The 21,515-nt window shown below is 27.8% G+C and overlaps 1 protein-coding gene across 3 annotated transcripts; it reads right to left on the bottom strand.

Moving 5' to 3' along the window:
- Positions 1–9,026: 9,026 nt before the first annotated feature.
- Positions 9,027–21,275, bottom strand: LOC127067473 (elongation of very long chain fatty acids protein 6). 3 transcript variants are annotated; one of them, XM_051002435.1, is made up of 3 exons: positions 21,003–21,275; positions 15,210–15,738; positions 9,027–12,000 (listed from the first exon to the last, which is right to left on the bottom strand). In XM_051002435.1, the coding sequence occupies exons 2-3, from the start codon at positions 15,533–15,535 to the stop codon at positions 11,388–11,390; spliced, it is 939 nt and encodes a 312-aa protein (XP_050858392.1). In that variant the 5' UTR covers positions 15,536–15,738; positions 21,003–21,275; the 3' UTR covers positions 9,027–11,387. The 3 variants fall into 3 exon arrangements, with proteins under 3 accessions (XP_050858392.1, XP_050858391.1, XP_050858393.1); XM_051002434.1 differs by having other exon boundaries at positions 21,098–21,273; XM_051002436.1 differs by lacking the exon at positions 21,003–21,275 and adding an exon at positions 19,898–20,531.
- Between the last annotated feature and the right edge of the window lie 240 nt (positions 21,276–21,515).

The following is a 21,515-nucleotide window of genomic DNA, read 5'->3' as shown; positions in this document are numbered from 1 at the left end:
CGTCACTTTCTTTTTTCTTTCTTCTTTTTTTTTTTCTTTCTTTCTCCCTCGTAAAACATTGTCATTATATAAAGTGGAACAAAAATTTGTAAGCTTGTAATTGTAAAATTTGAAGAAAAGAAATGATAATGCAAAAAAAAAAAGAGAAAAAAGAAAATAAATTAGCGGATAGAAAGTCACGAAAAAGAATAACATTGATTTTTGAAATAACTTAGAAACTTTCGTTCCTAATACTACTCGGTTACGTGTACATATACGTAAAAATTCAAGACTAACTAAGAACTCTAAAGTCGATCAATCTAACGCGCACAATACATATATACACGCGCAAGCGCTCTCTCTCTCTCTCTCTCTCTCTCTCTCTCTCTCTCTCTCTTCTTCTTTCTATCTTCCTTTTAGTATCTTATGTGGTGTATGTTAACGTTCATGAATGGCTTCGGTTTACTCCGAGTAGACGATGCGATTAACTGCTGCTAAATGCATTACACGACGCATCGGCTCAGACGGATCACAATAAACGCTTTGAGTTCTTTCCTAGTGTGGATACGTATATATGTTAATAGATTTCAATGGTCTTTAGTCGACATAATATACTATAAAAATTTTCATTTGATTAATTTTCATTTGAATATAAGGGCAGTTTTCAAAAAATAATACAAATTATTTCAACTATGTTCTTTCACTCATATATGCAAAAAATAGTTATTTGAAAAGTGCAACTTTTATATTCGACCTCGCGTACAAATATACACAGAGGTCATATATATAAATTTTATCTCTCTCTTTTCCTTTTTTTTTTTCTTTCTCTTAGACATAACGATAATATAAAACAAACCGATAAAACTCGAGAGATTCATGAGCGAGAGCTTAGATAGCTTCTAATAGATTTGTTATAAAAAAATATGTAGATCTTTTCTATTACCTATGTTTTTTCATTATTTTGATAATCTGCATAATATATAATATATTTATCTACATAAATTGATGTATGTATGTGTGTGTGTATGTTGTACTCTTAATTAAAAAAAAAAAAATATTAAAAATTATCAACACACTAATTATTAGATCCTAGATAATGGCTGGTACAAATAAAAAATTCAAATATATTAACAAATTTTTGTTTAATTCTTTTTCTTCTTATCACACACACACACGCATGCGTTTTGTTTTTCTTTTAGAACTATGTCACCTGATTAACAATTTTTTTTGATCTTTTCTTTTTTTTTCCTTTTTGTTCTTATAAATAATCAAAGATTATAATGTTTTTCTTTATTATCAAACTACATTATCAATTTTCTCTTTGATTTTTCTTCACATCTCAAATTAAAAGCATTAAAAATTATATTTAGTTTGTATGTATGTCAACTTTGACTTTTTTGTCTAATTATTATACTTCCGTATTTGTATATTAATTATTCCTGTTTATTTCTAACTTTTTAACGAGGATTAAAAATTTTCTATCTTATAAATATAACTAGATTTCTACGTAAAGATTATTTCATTACGCAAACATCGTATGATCTTAACATTATCAAGAGTCTAATGATGATAATAATAATAATTATTATTGTTGTTACTATTATTATTACAATTTTATATATAATAATATATATGTAATTATTGAATTATTAGAAGCGTTTAGAAAAATGAAAGAACGATTAAAATATATTAAAAATATATCGTCGTTTTAATTTATATATGTGCATATATAAATTTACGTAATAACGACAGAATAATATTAAAGAATACAACGTAACTTACGAAATGTATTAAAATGAAATCTTATAAACTTATTACCATTTGCGTCATCTTTTTTTTTGTATATATGTGTGTGTGTATCCGCATATATGCGCCTATATTTTATTTCAGTATTCATACATATAAAGTTATGCAGTAATTCGACATACAAATGACATCACTATTTAAAATACTTGCAGAGGTCATTTTTATTGAAAACAATAGTAGCTCATTTCGAATTGAATACTTTACAATTAAAAGAAGTTCATTAAAATGTTAATATCGATTATTCTTAATTCAGTTGTTCTTAATTTTTTTTTTTTTCTTATTTTTCTTACTTGAAAAATATATAGATGCATTATATCTCCTCTTTTTCACTTTTTATGGCATATTTATATTTTTTATAACGATATTAAAATTCATTTAATTCAAAGTTCGATAATATGCATAAATTGAATTCAATCTCGTATAAATCTTCAATTGTCACTTTCATTTTCTACATTTATATTCCTCAAAAATTATCAAGAATAAGAATTATAAGAAATTAAAGTTAATGATTTTGAGATGAATAGAAAAAAAAAATTGTTTAATTTCTGCACGAATTAAATTTTGTTCAGATTCAAAATTAAATACAATTATAAGTTAAATGTTTTTAAATTAATATCTAAGTATAAAAAAAAAAAAAAAAAAAAAGCAGAAAAAAGAAAGGACATAATTTAAATGATTTCACAATCCTAAATGAATTTTTAATTCATGAATTTATTTATAAAAATTTTAGATCGACTTGATAGTTTTACAAGTGACGTTCAACAGTTCATTCAATTGAAATATTTTATTCTAGGATTGTATTCAATAAGAAAAAAAGAAAAGAATTACAATCAACAGAAATAATGAAATTAATAATAATAAAATTGATAAACATCTTGATCATTTCAAAACAAAAAAGATGTTTTTTTTTGTTTGGACATTATCATATCGTCCAATTTCCTATGAAAATTTATGCTTGTGGAATAAGCGTATAAGGTAAATGGAAAAATTATTATTTCCCTGAATATTTCGTCGTCAATATGTGCACAATGAAAATTAACATTAAATCTTACATATGCAAAAGTCAAAATCAATTAACATATATTTTAAAATCATAAAGACAAACACGTACTTATACATCTTATTTATACTGCGTATTTGTGACAAAGTTAAATACTGAGAAATATTTTCTTTCTTTGTGTAAAAACGTAAAAACTTTTAATGTTTATACATATATACACACGTAGATGCATAAATTGACACAGACACATTTCAATTATATACGTGACTACGTGACATAGTCGAACAATAAAGTAATTTAATCGAATCTTTATTGACGTCATTGTATTTTTACGTTTCAACGAGTTAACCATTGACATAACACATACATTTGACATTTTTTTTAAAAGAATAATAACAATAACAATATTATTCTTATTATCAATGTGATATAATAATCAAAATTTTTCGAATTCACACGGCGAATTTGTAATTCCTTTACCTATGTATATATATATATATATATATATATATATATATATATATGTACATATTTTTTTGTATATAAGGAAATTCTTTCATTTGGTTGGGCATTAAAAATAATTAATTTTTTTCTTTTATTTTTCGTGGCCGTAGTTTAATTTTTCCATCGTTCCAACGTAATTATTTTCATGATAAAAATTGTTTCTGTAAAGAGAAAAAAGAAAGAAACGTTTCGTTAATTATCATTCCTTTACAATTTATATTATTTTTTTTTCGATTTCTTTTCTTTTCCTTTTTTTTGTTTTTTTATGGGGAATCAATAGAAGTCTAATTAAACACACACACACATATATATGAATAATTGAATAAAAAAATTTATATACATACATATACATATATATATATATATATATATATATATATATATATATATATATATATATTACTATACTTGCAAACGCTATAGCGATCATAGCTAAAATGTTAAAAGTATTAATATGGCAATTAAATAATCTTTTGGGATACCGACAGGTAAGAAAAGATTAAAATTTAAAAAAAAAAAATGGAAACTTACCTTTAATTACGACGAATGATCGATGTATTTTATTTCATTTATTAAGATTTTTTTTCTCTATAAAAAATTAAAAAAAATTTATTCTTTCTGTTATCGCTGTTTCTTTCGATTTCTTTTTTCCTTACTTCTTTCATTTTTTGTAATACGTGAATTTACGACGACCTTGTAAGAAGAATGAATAAATTCTAGGTGACAGAATTATCGTCTTTACCATACTTTTTGTTTTATAATCGCACAGTAGACTTCAACATAAATTTATCCATGGACTTTATCGCTACCTTGTTATATACATATATATGTACACAAAAAGCATAATACATTTTTTTTTTTTTTTTTTTTTTTATACATTTATTACGTTCATCATCGATTTTTTATTCAAATATTGGAAATAGTGAAAAGATTTTATGATCGAAATGTGTATAAAAGCGATGAATCTTCTTTTATTTTCTTTTCTTTTTGTAGCCATTAATTAAAACTCACCTGCTATGTATACAGCAAGAGAACACAATAATGAATAATTTTATATATCTCATATCATAATCATTTTATCAAATTGATTAAAAATTATTCATTTCAAGTTTTGTCTTTTTTTTAGATTCTTTTTTTTTTTTCTTTGACTGATTTATTTATTCACTTTATTCGAGTTTATTAAAAGTCTAATTTATCTTTCTTTCACTCCGTAAAGATGAGAAAAATTAAAAGGAAGAAGAAATAAAACGAAAAAGAAAGAAAGACTAATTTATTTTTGTTATAAATGCCTTTTCTTCGTCGTCTACAAACAATTTGATTTCTTTTTTATTTTCTCTTTAACAAACGAGTACGCGACTCGTCCTTCGATGCGGTTTTATTTCTCTCTTTCTCTCTCACTCTCACATTGCATTATATACACCTATGATGTATTATATACATCTATGATATAATTATTTTTGTAAATTACGCGAGCTAATATAAAAGATTTAGATCTTTACAAAACAAAAAAAAAAGAGGAAGACGAGAAGAAAGAAATTTAAAAATTTTCAAAATATATATATATATATATGCATCACACAACCTATAGGAAAAATATTTGTGCGATTATGAACGAATTAGAAATAAAATTGAAGTATTTCTAAATGCGTGCGGATGTGTGCGCGATCTACATAAAATGAGAAGGAAAAAAAAAAGAGATCTTTATAATTTTAACTTTTTGTAGGAACAATTTTAAAATGGAAAAAAAAAAGAAGAAGAAGGAAACAAAGAACTCTTTATTATCAAATATTATCCAATGATTTCTCTTTTTTCGTAGAGAAAATTTTTTAGAAAAAAAGAAACAATACAAAAGAAAAAAAAAAAGACAAATCTTATTATCTATCAAAATATCAAATGAATAAATCGATCTGAAAATCTTGCGAAAATTGGACGATAAGAAAAAAGAAAAAAAATATATATATATAAAAAAAAAGGAAAATGAAGAGGAAAAAAAAATTACAAACATTCCTCCAATTGCAGCAACGATTCTTCCCTTTTCCCGTATATTTTTTTTTCCTTTTTTTTTTTATTCCTAACTCACCCTATATATAAATCTTTTTACAGAGAATATGTCAAAACGAAGCCCGTAGTTCTTTTATTTTATTTTTTTTTTCTTCTTTTTTTTCCCATTGGGAGAGAAGCAACGACAATGAATGAAAATTAAACTTTCGTTTGATCTACGAAATCAAACGAAGAAAAGTCACGTAGTTATTTTAACTTGTGTATGCGGACGGACACGCACGCACGCACACACACACAAACACACAAAATACACACACACGCACTAACATACCATACACGCACAAAATTAAGTGCGCTATACGTCTTACGTTAAATATTCATGTCATAAATACAAATCTCTCCACGTGGTACTTTTTTAATGGGCCACATACATACACACATACATATATATATACATACATACGTACGTACATACTTATGTACATGAAACTTTTACTCCTTAGAACTTTCATTAATATTATCATAATAGTATTGACGTATCGATGATTGAGTTCTCTGTAAACTAATTCTTACACCTCTTAAATATTTCGTTTATTTCTTTTTCCCTCCTCTTTCTCTCTTTGTAATTTTCTCGATGATTTATAAAGAATGACGCTTTTTGGCGAGAGAGAAAAAAAAAACTAAAGGAAAAAATTGAAGAAATAAAAGTAAGAAAAAAAGAAGGACACCGAGCGATACTTCCGTATATTTAACGAGATATTTAACAAAAAAAAAAAAAAAAGAAAAAAAGAAAAAAGAAATGGAAAAGATAAAGTTCATATAATAAACGCTGCAATTATTTGAAAATCGACGAATTCAAAGTTGAGAACCGTCTATTTCCTTTCATCAAAGTATTGTGAACTTTGTCTTTTGTCTTTATCGTTCGTAACCATAGTGACAGTCAAATCGTTCCATAAAATGACCCCATTGAAAAAAAAGAGGGGAATGAAGGGGAGGAATAAGGGGGAGGTGGTAAAAAGGACTTGCTTACTGAGAATCATACATCTGTTATGTACCGAAACTCTTAACGCAAAAAAAAGAAAAAGAAAAAAGTAAAAAAAAAAAAGATAGAGAGGAAAAAAAGTCTTTGAAATGAATAATGATGACAACAATGACGACAATAATGACGATGACGAAAACGAAGATCAAAAAATACACTTAACGCGTGCGAATTTGTTCTCTATTTCTCCTAAATAGAAATTATTATTTTATTATCACTATTATTATTATTATTATTAATATTATTATTATTATTATCATCATCATCATTATTATTAATTATTACTGTTATTATTGTTGTTTTTGTTGTTGTTGTTGTTGTTATTATTATTATTATTACAGAATATTTGTATATAATCCCAAAACTCTTTGACAATGGACAATTAATTAATTAATTAATTAACAATTGGTATATTATTAACCGTACAATAGAAATGGCGACCAGAGCGCAATCCGGCTCGATTTTTTTTTCCTTTTTTCTTTTTGTATTTTTTTTTTTTTTCGTTTACACGTGTAACATTCGAATATTTATATTAAAATTAAAAAAAAAAAAAAAAAAAGACCTAAACAAATTTAGGGACGGGGTTCGTTCCCTTCCTTTTCTCACGAATGCATCACAGCTCACTTCTATTTTTTTTTTTTTTTTTTTAATTTTCTTTTCTCATACGCACATACACATTATTTTTTCTCTCTCTTTCACACACACATACGCAGGCAGACACGCACGTCTACACGCACTCTCTCTTTCTCTTTTTGAGCGGGAATTTCAAAAGAGTGCGCTCAATGCAGCATATTATTTATATTTCGAGGTAGTAGAAAAATAAAAATTAAAAGAAATATAAATTAAAAAATATATATATATATATTATTGTCCGACAAGTACCGACGTGCAATAAAAAAAAAAAAAAATTTAATCAGAAACAATATAAGACAATATACATATACATATAATGTATTTAAGTAAAACGTTTATGAATACAAACTTTGAAAAACAATACTTGATAAGCAGGGAAAAGAGGAAATGATTAAATAAAAACAAAAAAAAAAGAGAGAGATAACAAAGAAATAATCGATGTTCATGAAAGTCAATAATTGAATTGTGCACGTCGAGAAACTTATGAGAGACAATCGAATATACAATACATATTTATATAATGGAAATAGTAATAATAAAAAGAAAAAAAAAAAGGAAAAAAAAACAAAGAGAGAGGAAAGGTCGACATTAGAATGTACATAAATATTTTGAAGATGAACACACGTCATTTGTATATATACACACACACACATACGCACGCTTCTTCAATAGTTACATAGATCGTTCAAAATCGGGGCTACGCCAATAGCAGTTCACTGTACACTCGTTAATATATATATATATACTTCTCTTTCTTACATACCCATATTCACAAAGAGAGAGAGAGAGAGAGAGAGAGAGGGGGAGAGAAGGAGAGATATACATACATACATACATACATACATATACAGATAATATCCATTTGAACATCCTGCATCAAAATCTTATCTAGCACGTGCTATAAAATACTCGATGATGATGATGATGATGATCATCATCATCATCATCACACCACGAACAGCATCATGGCGGTATGAAAAGAAATAAGAATAGGACATTGGCGTAACCGATATTATTCTTGAAAATATATATTTAGAATGTAAATGTTAAATAAAAAAGTGGTATTTGACCGATCGTTCTTTTTCACACATTTCTTCTTCAAGAAATCAATACAAAGTATCAAGTATGAACTTCTTAAAGCTCGTGACATGTGGACTATCTTTATACATGTGTGTGTGAGTATGTGTGATTTCTTATCGTTTCTTAGGAATTTCGAAATCGAAAGCACGAGAAACGTCAATGGAATACCAAAATGATTGATACTAATCAATCATTATTACGTAACTTGATCAATAATATCGAATTGATCGAATCAGTCAATAGTCGATTACAATGTCGACTCTGGTTTGCTTACTTGCTCGTTTGTTTGTTTGTTTGTTTATTTTTCTTTTGTGTTTATTCTTTCAATTTCCTTGAGAAAAGAAAAAGACAAGTAATATCGCAACAAACACACTCACACACACAGATAAAAGGAATGACAAAATAAAAAGAAGGCAGTAATAAACATAGAAAAATGTTTATTGTTTATTTCTAAATCCACGCGAATATGTATGTATGTATGTATGTATGTATGTATGTATGTATGTATGTACGTATACATATATTTAAGGCGCACGCATGCATGCATGTATTCATAATTATTATCGTTATCATGAACATCCAAATTCATATTTTCCGTTCCAACCATGTAGTTTCGATTAATAAATACGCGTACTTCTTCATTATTCATAAATATAAGCTAGTGTGACGACAAATATCGAGCGCAGCTCGTATATGACATCTCAATGCTAAGATATTCTCTCTCTCTCTCTCTCTCTCTCTCTCTCTTTCCCTCTCCATTCTCCTGTTCACTCCTCACCTCTCTCTCTCTCTCTCTCCCTTCCATTTACCTGACATTGAGAAAATTAACTTACGTTTTAGAAATTATCCGACGAACATCGCCGGTCTCCGTTCGTTTTCCTTTCTTTTTTTTTTTTCGCTAAATCAGCTATTTATTTTATTTATTTATTTATTTTTTTTTTATTTTCTTTCTTACTTTTTCCTCTTTCCTTCTTTCTGTGTCTGTTTCCACAAAAAAAAAGAAAAAAAAAAAAAAACTACCCAAGTGATCTAAGACACGTTTTGATCGATCGCATTCAACATTAATTATCATTCTCATTTAGTACAAGTGCAACTCACATTCATATTCTCATTCTCACTCTCATTTTCTCTCTCTCTTTTCCCCTCTTTATCTTTGTCTTTATCTTTCTAGCATACGAGAGAACATAACGACGACGAACGAATCGAACTCTAACTTATCGAACGGTAGCGTAATATAATATATGTATGTATATAAACGTCGATGCAATTAGATTCAAAGAATCTTCTTCTTTCTCCTCTCTTTTTTTCTTTCTTTTTTTTTCGTTCTTTTCTTTTTATTTATTTATTTTTTGTTTGTTTGTTGGTTTGTTTCCTTTTCATTAAAGAATCTTAAAACGCCTGTGTCAAAGGGGAATCTTATTTCATACGTGACTCACATCTTCTCCTCGACTTTTCTTTTTATTTATTTTAGATTACTTTTTTTTTTTAATTTTATTTATTTAGTCATTTATTTAATTATTATTTTATCATTGTCGCATTTTTTGTATTTTTGTTTTTCTTTTCATTTTTTTTTTCTTTTTATTTTATTTTTCTTCTTTTTTCTATCATTGATCGACCTGTTATGTTTTAGGAATACGCCTGTTACGTTTAGGAAAATATTTTATAGGCCGACGAGGAGAGTGAGTCGGAAAAAGAAAAGGAAACAAAATAGTAATAATAATTATTATTATAATAATTATAATTATAATAACAACAATAATAATAATAATAATAATAATAATAATAATAATAATAATAATAATAATAATAATAAATTGCTAATGGAAACTTTAGCCAAGGAATCCGTCATATTGTCAAGATGTACTTTATTTCTTTTGTTATTTTTTTATTTTTTATTATTTTTATTGATTTTTTCAAAATTTTCTCCTCCCCCACCCGTCTGCCAATCTCTCGCTCTTTATAATTCCCTCCTTTGCAATTATTTCTATCCGTCCAATTAAAAAGAAAAAAAAGAGAGAGAGAGAGAGAGAAAGAAAGAGAGAAAGAATGGAGGGAGACGGGAAGAAGTTCAAAATCTAGAAAAAAAAAAAATAAAAAAATAAAAAATGGATCATCTCGATCGATTGGCGTGATCGAAGACAGCGTATTTAAATCGGCGAATAATTATGGAGATTAATTTGTGCGGTCTTGTATAAAAAATAAAAAAAGAAAAAACAAGAAACCCTAACGAGAAAGAGAGAGAGAGAAAGAGAGAAAGAGATTCGATAATAATTAATTATCATCATCATTATTAATCATCAATATTATCAATTACTATTACTATTATTATTATTAATATTATTATTATTATCTATTCAGTTATCCTCTAGGAGGTGGGAATGAAAATTATTCTATGAGGTTTATCTCCTCGCTATTTTACCACCACCCTCAATCTCTACAATCCCTTGAAAATAGTCTGACTCCATACTTATGTGTATATACATATATATTGCAGTTAATGCAAAAAAAAAAAGAAAAAGAAAAATTATAGTAACGGTGTATCCCAAAAAGAAAACAAAAATAAAATGTAATATAATACAATACAATAAAATAAAATAAAATAAAATAATAATAATAATAATATAATATAATAATAATATAATAAGAAGAAAAAGAAAGAAAAGAAGATTATTATAATTATTTAAAAAATCTATTAAGGAATATATTGAACAATAATGCACGGATACCGCGAAAAGAATGTTCCAACTAAGAAACGACAAAAAAAAGAAAAAAAAATATACCTATACATATAATAATAATAATAATAATAATAATAATAATAATAATAATAATAATAATAGTAATAGTAATAGTAATAATAATAATAATAATAATAATAATAATAATAATAATAGTAATAGTAATAGTAATAATAATAGTAATAGTAATAGTAATAGTAAAATAAAATAAAAAAGAAAGAAAAGAAGCAAACAAACAAACAAACAAACAAACAAACAAAAAAGAAAGCTGGATGAGCCGGTGGTAAAAAGGGCGAGAAGGGTTGAGGCTTGCTGCTCTTAAGAGCTAAAAATTTGTTGTTTTTCTTGTTGTTGTTGTTGGTTCGCTTTTAATGAAGAAAGCCTTGTCCATTAAACAATTATCATTTGCTTTCTCATTTAGCGAGCACCATAATTGTTATGCGTTATTTTGTGTGTGTGTGTTATCTCTCTCTCTCTCTCTCTCTCTCTCTCTCTCTCTCTCTCTCTCTCTCTCTCTCTCTCTCTCATTTTATTTCACTGTTCTAGCTTCTTTTTCTTCTTCTTTATTTTTTCTTCTCTGAAATTCTTCTTCTTTGTTGTTGCCTTCTTAATTTTCCTTCAGTTTACCATTCGCGTATTTCGTTGGTACGACCATATGGTCTTCCATCGTCATAGACGTGGTAGACGAAGACGCCGTAATCATACCGTTAGTATATAACTTCTTCATAGATTTTCTCGAGGAGTCTCTGCCCAAATAGGCCTTGTGGAAGAACTGTGCGAATAGGACGAAATAACTGAAGTACATAGCCAGGCTAAGCCTGATGTTTAATCGTGATATGTGACACTCCGACTGTCCTTGTTTCAGGTACTGATAAGCCCACACGTTTATGGCACAGCCCATCACCATTTGTGACAATTGCAATCCCGTGACCAGCATCGAGATCCATTTTGGTGGCGAATAACGCATAGCCTTTAATGCGTAATAGCTATACATCAACGAGTGAACGCAATAATTCATTACGATGAACCATCTTGCCGATGACGCGTATTCCGTATATGAGAACCATGAATATAGCAACACGGTTATATGGTGATACCAATGTAAAAATATCAACGGTTGTTTACGTAGAACAATGAACACGGTATCACCTAGCTCCGGTAACTTCGATAACACGAACATCCATGTCCAAAAGCCCGACACTCGGTCTTGAACGATGAAACTGAAACATTAAAAAAAAAAAAGAAAAAAAAAGAAAAAAAAAAGAAAGAAGGAAAAAATAATGTGAGACAATTATTCATTGGTTCAATAAGATCCTTAATAAGGATCTTTATTATAAGGGGTTCTTTTATAAACCCATTTTTTTTCTGACGACTACAGCTAAATTATAAGTTTTTGTGTGTTATATATATATATATATATATATATATATATATATATATATATATCAAATATAAAAACTTTCGACATTATACTTCGTTAAATGTGTTTGCAATTATGTTTCGCAAAAGATTCTGACTGTCGAAATAGAAAGTTTATGTTAATATGATTGCATGAAATTGTTATAATTATTATTATAATTATTATAATTGTTGTGTTAAGAAATAATGACATTGTTAAAAGAATATAATGCAGCAATTAAATTTAAAAGTAACATATATATATATATATATATATATATATATGTATGTATTGATATTAGTATCCTCTTTAGCTCATTACTTATATATTTTTAAATAGATAAGCAAAACCATTATCACGTAGTTATATAATGTGAACTTTGTTATATCAATGCTAATATTAGTGTGTGTGTATGTGTGTAGATTTCATTGTATATACGTGTGTACATATATATATTTTCTTTTTCAAATCCACAATTCGAGATCATTGAAAAATTAAAAGCAAAATTATAATATTTAATTAATTTTTTATTGAATTATCGTAAATGTGCGAATTGATTTAATTGCATTACTTGCTCACGGATTACAAAATCAACGTTTAATCGAAAACAAAACTGAGACGACTGCGAATTAAATAATTTGCAAAAATATGTGTTTGTGTGTATTTCATATCGTTTTATTATCAACGACATAACTTACTTGAACTGGTGATTAGGAGAGTCATTTAATTCATGAGATATTAAAAGACATACGTATTTTTTATTACACTGACAATAATTTTAAAAGTTTTAAATAGGATGAAAAAATAACGATGACTATTTGAAAAACTCGCTGCTTTTCCTTTCTTTTTTTCTTTCACTTCAAGACGCGTTTCGTTTCAAAAACAAATATTGTACGTATAAAACAAAAAAATATCGCAATTTTTTTCAAGGACATATATTAAAAAAATATTACTTACTGTTTCTTTCAGTTTGTCTTCGTTATAGGAAAAAAAAAAAATATATATATATATATATATGTGTATATATATATATATATATATACACATATATACATGCATAAATAAGAAAAAAAAATAGAAAAAAAAAGATAATGATAATTTTTTTTTTAAATATATATATAATTCTAGTCCAAATACGATTATGCCAAAATACTTTACTTAATTATCACAACTGTTACTATTATCGTTTTATCTTATAATCGACTTTATCGCAAAATAGAGTTGCTTGTTAAAATTCAAATGTGCATGTCTCACTTCAATATTTGTACGAGATACATAATAACAAAATTACGATAACGTTGCAAATGAAAAAAGAAAAAAATAAGTAAAAAAAAAATAAAATAAAATAAAATAAAATAAATGAAATATATAAAGTTTATATCGTAAGGACCAAGCGTAAATTTCAAAATTATACTTATTTAAGATTCATATTCCTTTTTATGTACGATAAGTATAATAAAGTAAAAAAAAAAAAGAGAAAAAAAAAAGAAAAAAAAAGCATTACGAATGTTTAATCAAACAAGATCATGGATTGGAGACTTTTTAAGCGTTATAAAAAAAAAGAATAGGAAAGAAAAAGAAAAAGGAGAATGATTGATCATGAATAATAGTGTTATAAATATTAATAAGTAGACAAGAAAGAAAAGAAAAGAAAAGAAAAAAGGAATGATAATATACTATGTATCTGCGTTCCATCGAAACTACATAAGAATAACAAACCTGTTGAAGAACAAGAAAGAGAAGAAGAAAAAATTATTGGACAAGAATAATAATTGATGGATTATATTATACATATTTAATCCGTAAACAACTTAATTTATATGATTATATGATCTTGAAAATATATAATACTTCTTCGAGATGTTCTTTAGAATATTTCTTTTTTCTTTTTTTTAAAAGATTAAAGAAAAAGAAAATTACAAGCCTATCTTCTTAAATAATTACAAGACTAAACTGCAACTTTAAATTGACTGTTAAAACATAATGATCTACTCTATAAACTTTTTTCTTTGCAAAGTAATAATGATAAATATTTATGTATATTTACTTTGAAAATATTATATAAAAGACAAACGTTACGAACAATTCGTCGTAATAATGAATCATTTTTTACGATAATAGAAATGATGTCATGTGAAAAGATAAAGGCCGAGAATTTAAGTAGTTTATTTTTGAAAGGGGGAAAAAATAAAAAAAAATTAAAAAAAGAATAAAATAAAAAAGAACTAGTTATCGTTACTTGTTCGCTAATTCTACTTCTTCTTCTTCTTTGTTTACTTTTCCTTTTTATCCTACAATCTTATTTGCATAAAATCTACATCAATGAAGTATTTTTGGAGAGAGAAGAAAAAAACCAAAATCGATATTTCCCCTCTCTCTCTCTCTCTTTCTCTCTCTAGTTTTATTTTTTATTTTTGCTTATTTTGTTCGAATAGAAAAAAAATTGCATTACCAACGCTATTACCGACATTACATAATACTATTGAAAATAAATGCACGCGAAAAAGAAAAAAAAAAAAAAGAAGAAGAAGAAGAGAAACGGAAATCATAAATTGCTCTTCTCATCCTCCATTTTCTTCTTACATTACCAATGAAGTAGTCGATTTTTTAACGAGAAAAAAGACACAAAAAAATAAAAAAAAAAAGAAAAACCAGAAAGAAAAAAGATCTGGTCTCTTTCGTTTTATTTATTTATTTATTTATTTATTTATTGAAATCCAATATCTATTTTATTCGAATAAAAATCTATATTACCGATGTATTATCGACACATTGCTCCATATTTTTATATGATATAATAATAAAAACAAAAAATACCATAAATTGTTACTTCCTTTTCTTTCTTCTTTTTCAATCCTTTTAATTCCTAAGAAAATATATATCTCGATTCGAAGGAAAAAAGAAAAAAGAGAGAAAGAGAGGGGGGGGGGGAACAAAAAGAAAGAAAAATAAAAAAAAAATTTTTTTTTTCCCATTAATCCTCTTATTAGAATAGTATAAAAAAGAAAAGAGAGAAAAAAAAATTCTTACCTTGGTATACAAACACTGTAATAAAGTCCATGATTCCTGAGCACGTGAATGAATTCAGTCGCCGTTCTGGTGAATCCAATAATGGAGAACGATGCTAATAGGGTGTTCCATAGAGTGAGTATACCTCGTAGTTCGAACTTCGGTCTACTAGCCATGTAATGTTGACCACCAAAAATTAATATCATATATATACCACAATAATAAAATGCACTTGTCCAATGTTTCAACATCCATGCTCTTGTATCCTGATGCATAAACTTTTCTTCGAAATTAAAGACGTACGAGTAATTTGGACAAGTCACTTCCATGTAATCCATTTTGTTCATCTTGAAATATTTTTATTTCGTTCGTATTTCTTTTTTTTTTATTTATTTATTTATTCGTTTGTTTGTTTTCTTTTCTCTCTCTTTCTTTTTCTGTCTTTTATTTATTTTTTTTTCTTTTTAATTTATTTTTCCGTTCCCCCCACTCGTTTACTTATCGCCCACACGATATATTTCCCTATATCAATGTTTCACGTGGATATATTCTGCACAAAGAAGAAAACAAAAAATAACATAATTTACTTCACAACGATCTTATATATGAATCATAATACGTACATACATATATACATACACACAGAGATACAATGAAATATACGAAATATAATTGTAATCGCGATCACGATTATAAAAAAAAAAAAAAAAAAGAAAATGAAATTAATTTGAATCAATCGTTGATATGACATGATTTATCTTATTCGATATTTCGTAATAATAATCCCATTAAATCAAAATCGATGATGATATTTTAATGCCTACACGTAATATATTTTCACGAGGTATTAATACGACACGAAAGTCGTGCGTCATATCAATTCTCTTAAAAACGGATGATGAACCATTGTTTGCTCTGTATCAATATATACGGTGATCGTAACCTAAGGATTTCTATCAACGAGAGAACATTCTTCTTTTCTTTTCTTTTTATTATCATTTTTTTTTCTCTGTCTCTTTTATCGAATTAATTAAATAATTATATGAGAGAGAGAGAGAGAGAGAGAGAGAGAGAGAGAAAAAAGAAAGAGAGGAAGAATTCTTTGCGTTATACCTGTTACCACTCATAAAACACCTGTTGTGTCTGTGTATTTGTGTGGTTTCCTATTTTATTTTATTTTATTTTATTTTATTTTATTTTATTTTATTTTATTTCTTTTTCCTTCCTACACCAGCGTTAATGTGATTTAGAACGTAAAGAATTACTACCGCAAGCCGTACATATACTAACACCAAAGCCGATCAACATAGTTCAAACAAAACGATTACTTTTTACGATACCAATCGTAACACGATTAAAGCCTCAAACGATATCTTTCCTAAACGAATATTATCATTTTTATACGGAATGGGACAAAACAAAAATTCTCACGTGATATTAAGTAAAAAAAAGTAAAAAATTGGAAATCAGGAAAATCAGAAAACTGAGAAAAAATAAAAAAAAGAATAAATAAATTAGCTTAATAAATTTTCGAAAGAAGATAATCCGATTTATAATATTCATCACGTAGTATGATATATATATGTGTAAATAAATAAATAAATAAATAAATAAATGAAAAATCACAATTATTATTATTATTATTCCATCGTGAATATTATCTCCAAAAATAGACAATATTTTTATCGTCTTTGAAGACGTATATACATCGTTTCTAAAAAGAAAACAAAATATAACAAAAAATATTAGTGTTAAGATCGTTTAAAAACTTTGAATCCACCCTATACGTGTATAATCGATTGGCAAATGGCTGAATGTTTATTTTGATATATGCACGTATATGTGAGAGTGTACATATTCGTATTATGATTTTACAATCTAATGAAACAGAATGTATATGTGTGTGGGTGTGTGTACGATAAAAGAGAGAGAGAGAGAGAGAGAGAGAGAGAGAGAGAGAGAGAACCACTCATTCTTTTCATTCGACATATCTAGTTCATTGCTATGCGGTCTTTCATTTGGCAACTCGTAAAATCCTTCCGTATAAACTATAGAGAGCGCAAGCATATCTCCGAGATTGATCCATCCGGAAATCTCGGTCACTTTTAACACGTGTATGAGAGAGAAAGAGAAAGAGAAAGAGAAAGAGAAAGAGAGAGATTTTTCTCATTGATATCTAGAAATTAATGTAAACACAACATAGACATACAATACAAAAAAAAAAGAAATATTTGGCATGGATCATTGTGATCGATCGGTAAATGAAATAAAACAAAACAAAAAAATAATCAATTAACGATCGATGATTTTTAATTAATTATCGACACGATATTTAATATGGCGAAAGAAAAAAGAAAGGTAAGAAAGATGTTATTACAGTTCTATAATAAAGTAATACAAATAAATGGAAAAATTAAAGATATTATTAGATCGAATTATAGATAAAAGTTAAATACGTGTAAATAGATAAGAGGCAGAAAGGATATAAATTTCTTAGTACAATCTTTATCTTTTTATATTATATATATATATATATATATATATATATATATTTGTTAAATCACGTTATATAGACGTATACGTGTACATGTACGTGTATGTGTGTATGTGAAAGAAGAAGAAAGAAAAAGGACGATAAAAAAGAAAAAAAAAAAAATACAGGAAGATGACGTTGTTGAATTGAAGCAAATGAAATTAAAGATATAAAAAAAAAAGGAGAAAAAAAATGGAGAAGTAAAAGAAATACACGAAGTAAAAGAATAAATTAAACGATTTAAAAATTCAAACAATCATTATGATCTCTTTCTTTCTTTCTTCTGTTTCGCGCGCGCGCGCGCGCGTGTGTGTGTGTGTGTGTGTGTAAGAATAAAGAAGCAAAAAAGAAAAGAGAAAAAGAACAAGTTACAATCTTGCAAAATAAAAAGTAAAAAATGAATGACCTTCCAAGTCGAATAAAAACTACAGAAAGACAGGGAGAGAGAGAGGGAGAGCGAGAGAGAGAGGGAGAGCGAGAGAGAGAGAGAGAGAGAGAGAGAGAGAGAGAGAGAGAGAGAAACATTCAAACAAGTTATACCTACGAGGAAAACGAAGGTGAAAAAGTCAAGAAAAAGAAACATGACATAATATTTCAATCAATTTCAAATTGAGAAAATTACATAATATTCAAACAATCTATACTATTTACTGTTTCTTTAATAAGGAAAAAAAAAAGGAAAAAAAAAAGAGGAAGAAAAAGAAAAATGAATAAAAATGATTTTGTTAAATCACGTTATATAGACGTGTACGTGTATGTGAAAGAAGAAGAAAGAAAAAGGACGATAAAAAAGAGAAAAAAGAAATACAGGAAGATGACGTTGTTGAATTGAAGCAAATGAAATTAAAGATATAAAAAAAAAAAAGGAAGAAAAAAAATGGAGAAGTAAAAGAAATACACGAAGTAAAAGAATAAATTAAACGATTTAAAAATTCAAACGATCTTTATGATCTCTTTCTTTCTTTCTTTCTTTCTTTCTTTCTTTCTGTTTTTCTTTCTCTCTTTTTCTTTCGTTATAAACGATAAAAAAAGAACGACGAACTCGAGAAATATTACGAACGAATCACGAAGGAATAGAATGACTCGACAACGGAAGCGCACGAATCACGTATGGAAAAGACGAAAGGTGATAGGCCGAGAAGAAGAAAAGATGACGAATATCGTCGTAAAGCAACGAACCGGTATCGTGCCACCGTTATACACAGCATCACCATACCACCAACGAACACGAGGTAACTACTAACAAGAGCAATAGCAATAGCAACAGCAACAGTAGAATAGAATAGAATAGAACAGAACAGAGATGAACATATGCAAACATACTGAGGGAGGTTAGAGTGCACAATCCCGGTTCGCGTTCACGAATTAAGGTCGAGAGCCCTCGTGTGAAAATATATTACATAGTATATATATATATATATATGCATACATATATACTTATGTATATATATATATATATATATGGATGTATGTATGTATATCTCTGTCCTAACCTTTCGGTGTGAAAATGAATTAGAGAGAAAGGTATATAATGTACGTTGATAACGTACGAGAGAAAGAAGAGACTATGCTGAACGACATATAGACATCAGGGGTGATGAAAAAAAAAATCAACGAAACCAAAAAATAAAAAAAAAATTTTTTTTTTAGATCACGCCACTCTCGGCATCGATATGTATCGCGCGAGAAAGAGAGAGTACGATTTCCACTTTTATTTACTTTATATCTATTTTTTTTCTGTTATTTTTTTTCTTCTTCTTTATCATGGTCAAATTGAAATAAATCGTAAAGAAAATTCAAAAGGGCGGACGACTCTACTTTATCGGCTCGTCCGATACACGAGAAAGAGAGACAGACAGAAGAGAGAAAGAGAGAGAGAGAGAGAGAGAGAGAGAGAGAGAGAGAGAGAAATAAAGAAAGAGAGAGAAGGAAAATTTGTGAAATTGATACTAAGTGTATTCTTCTTTTTCATCTATATAAACATATACAAATTATACACAATATATATATATATATATATATATATATATATATATATACCGTGACTGATATGTGTATATATATATATATATATCCATCTTTATCCCTCCCCTCTTTCTCTATTTTTCTCTCTCTTTTACGAGCACGTTCTCCCATAATAAAATCGAAATAATCGTGATTATATACGCTAACTTACCGACGAGAGGAAGAAGAAGAAGAAGAAGTGTGTAATATAATAAACGAGTGGTTTATTCGTTCGCTATCAGGATGAAAAATTTTCTTCTACCGGCTCCTCCCTTCTCTCTCTCTCTCTCTCTCTCTTCCTTATTTTAATATCTTCGTTATTCACAAGAATAAAATTGACATTATTTTGTGGATAGCGCACGATGAGGTCTCCTCGAAGTCTCCGAGAGAAATGGCTAACTAAGCCGCCTAGCTTTTACCGATTTTCTTTTTCGTTAATAAACTCTCTCTATCTCTCTCTCTCTCTCTCTCTCTCTCTCTAATTCTCTCTATCTTTCTTTCTCTCTCTCTATCTCTCTCTATAGATATATATATAAATATAAATGTATATTCGTTTCCAAGAAAATTATTCACACCGAAGATTTTATAATACTCCGAAAGTCCTTCGTCGTTTATGTTATACAATAACTACATATTTAACGCGCAAAACGAAATTTTGTTGATCGTAAAAAAAAAAAAGAAAATAGAAAATATTTATTCTCTTCTACTATGGATTGTTAAGAGTATTTTATATATACACAAGCACGCACAAGAACGAACAGGCACACGTACACACTCGCACACGCACATATAATACGGTTTATATATATATGTATGTATGTATGTATGTATGTATGTATGTATGTATGTATGTATATGTATATGTATATATCTATCTTTCTATCTCTCTTTCTTTCGTAGCTTTCGTCTTCTTGACGAATCGTTATGTCTGGCTCCGTTTTCCTCTTGACGAAGAAAATCGATAGATAAACAATGTTGAAAGGCAACGTGCGCGTTCGTAACACAAAACCTCTGTCTTTCTCTCTCTCTCTCTCTCTCTCTCTCTTCTTTTCTATCGTATATATCGTATTCTCTTTCTAACTGTATCTATCTCTTCGTCTCTGTTTCACACTCTCACTCTCTCTCTTTCTGTCTAAATAATAACGTGTCGTCGAAGTTGTTTCTCGGTATCTTTAGTAAATTATCTATCTTTCTTTCTTTATCACTCTATTTATCTATCTATCTATCTAATTATCTATCTATCTATCTATCTATCTTTTCGTAGAATTTCTTCTCACCTAATTACTACGCGCCTGTAAGATACGTTTAATCTACTACGTGTGTGTATATATGTATGTATGTGTGCGCACATGTATATCTTTTTAAAACGCACTATTATAATATTCGAGTCAAACCCGGTCTCTCTAACGTTCTTTGCACGATGGCTCGCTTTTTTTTCTTTCTTTCTTTCTTTCTTTTTCTTTTTGTTTAATCGTACTTGTCCACGCTTTACCGTGTACACCGTGCAATGTGCTCCGCGAGACTAACGCTGTTCCGTGTTTAACGCTAACGGATAAGTAGCGCCACTGACTTATCGTTTCACAGTGGGTGGGACGATACAAGGTTGAACTCGATGCTGATTGGCTGTTAAAGATGGCTCGTGTTTATCGACCAATCGACCGATGGCGATCGTCTTCTCTGATAGGTCGTATTATAAACGCGTGATCCTGATGTATCTGTATTATCTACCAATAGTTTTCAATATAAAATAAATTATAATTATTATATACCGTAAAGAATATTAAAAAATA

This window comes from Vespula vulgaris, chromosome 11 (assembly GCF_905475345.1).
Source record: "Vespula vulgaris chromosome 11, iyVesVulg1.1, whole genome shotgun sequence".
NCBI lineage: Eukaryota > Metazoa > Arthropoda > Insecta > Hymenoptera > Vespidae > Vespula > Vespula vulgaris.
This window is presented reverse-complemented; position numbering and strand designations above follow the sequence as displayed.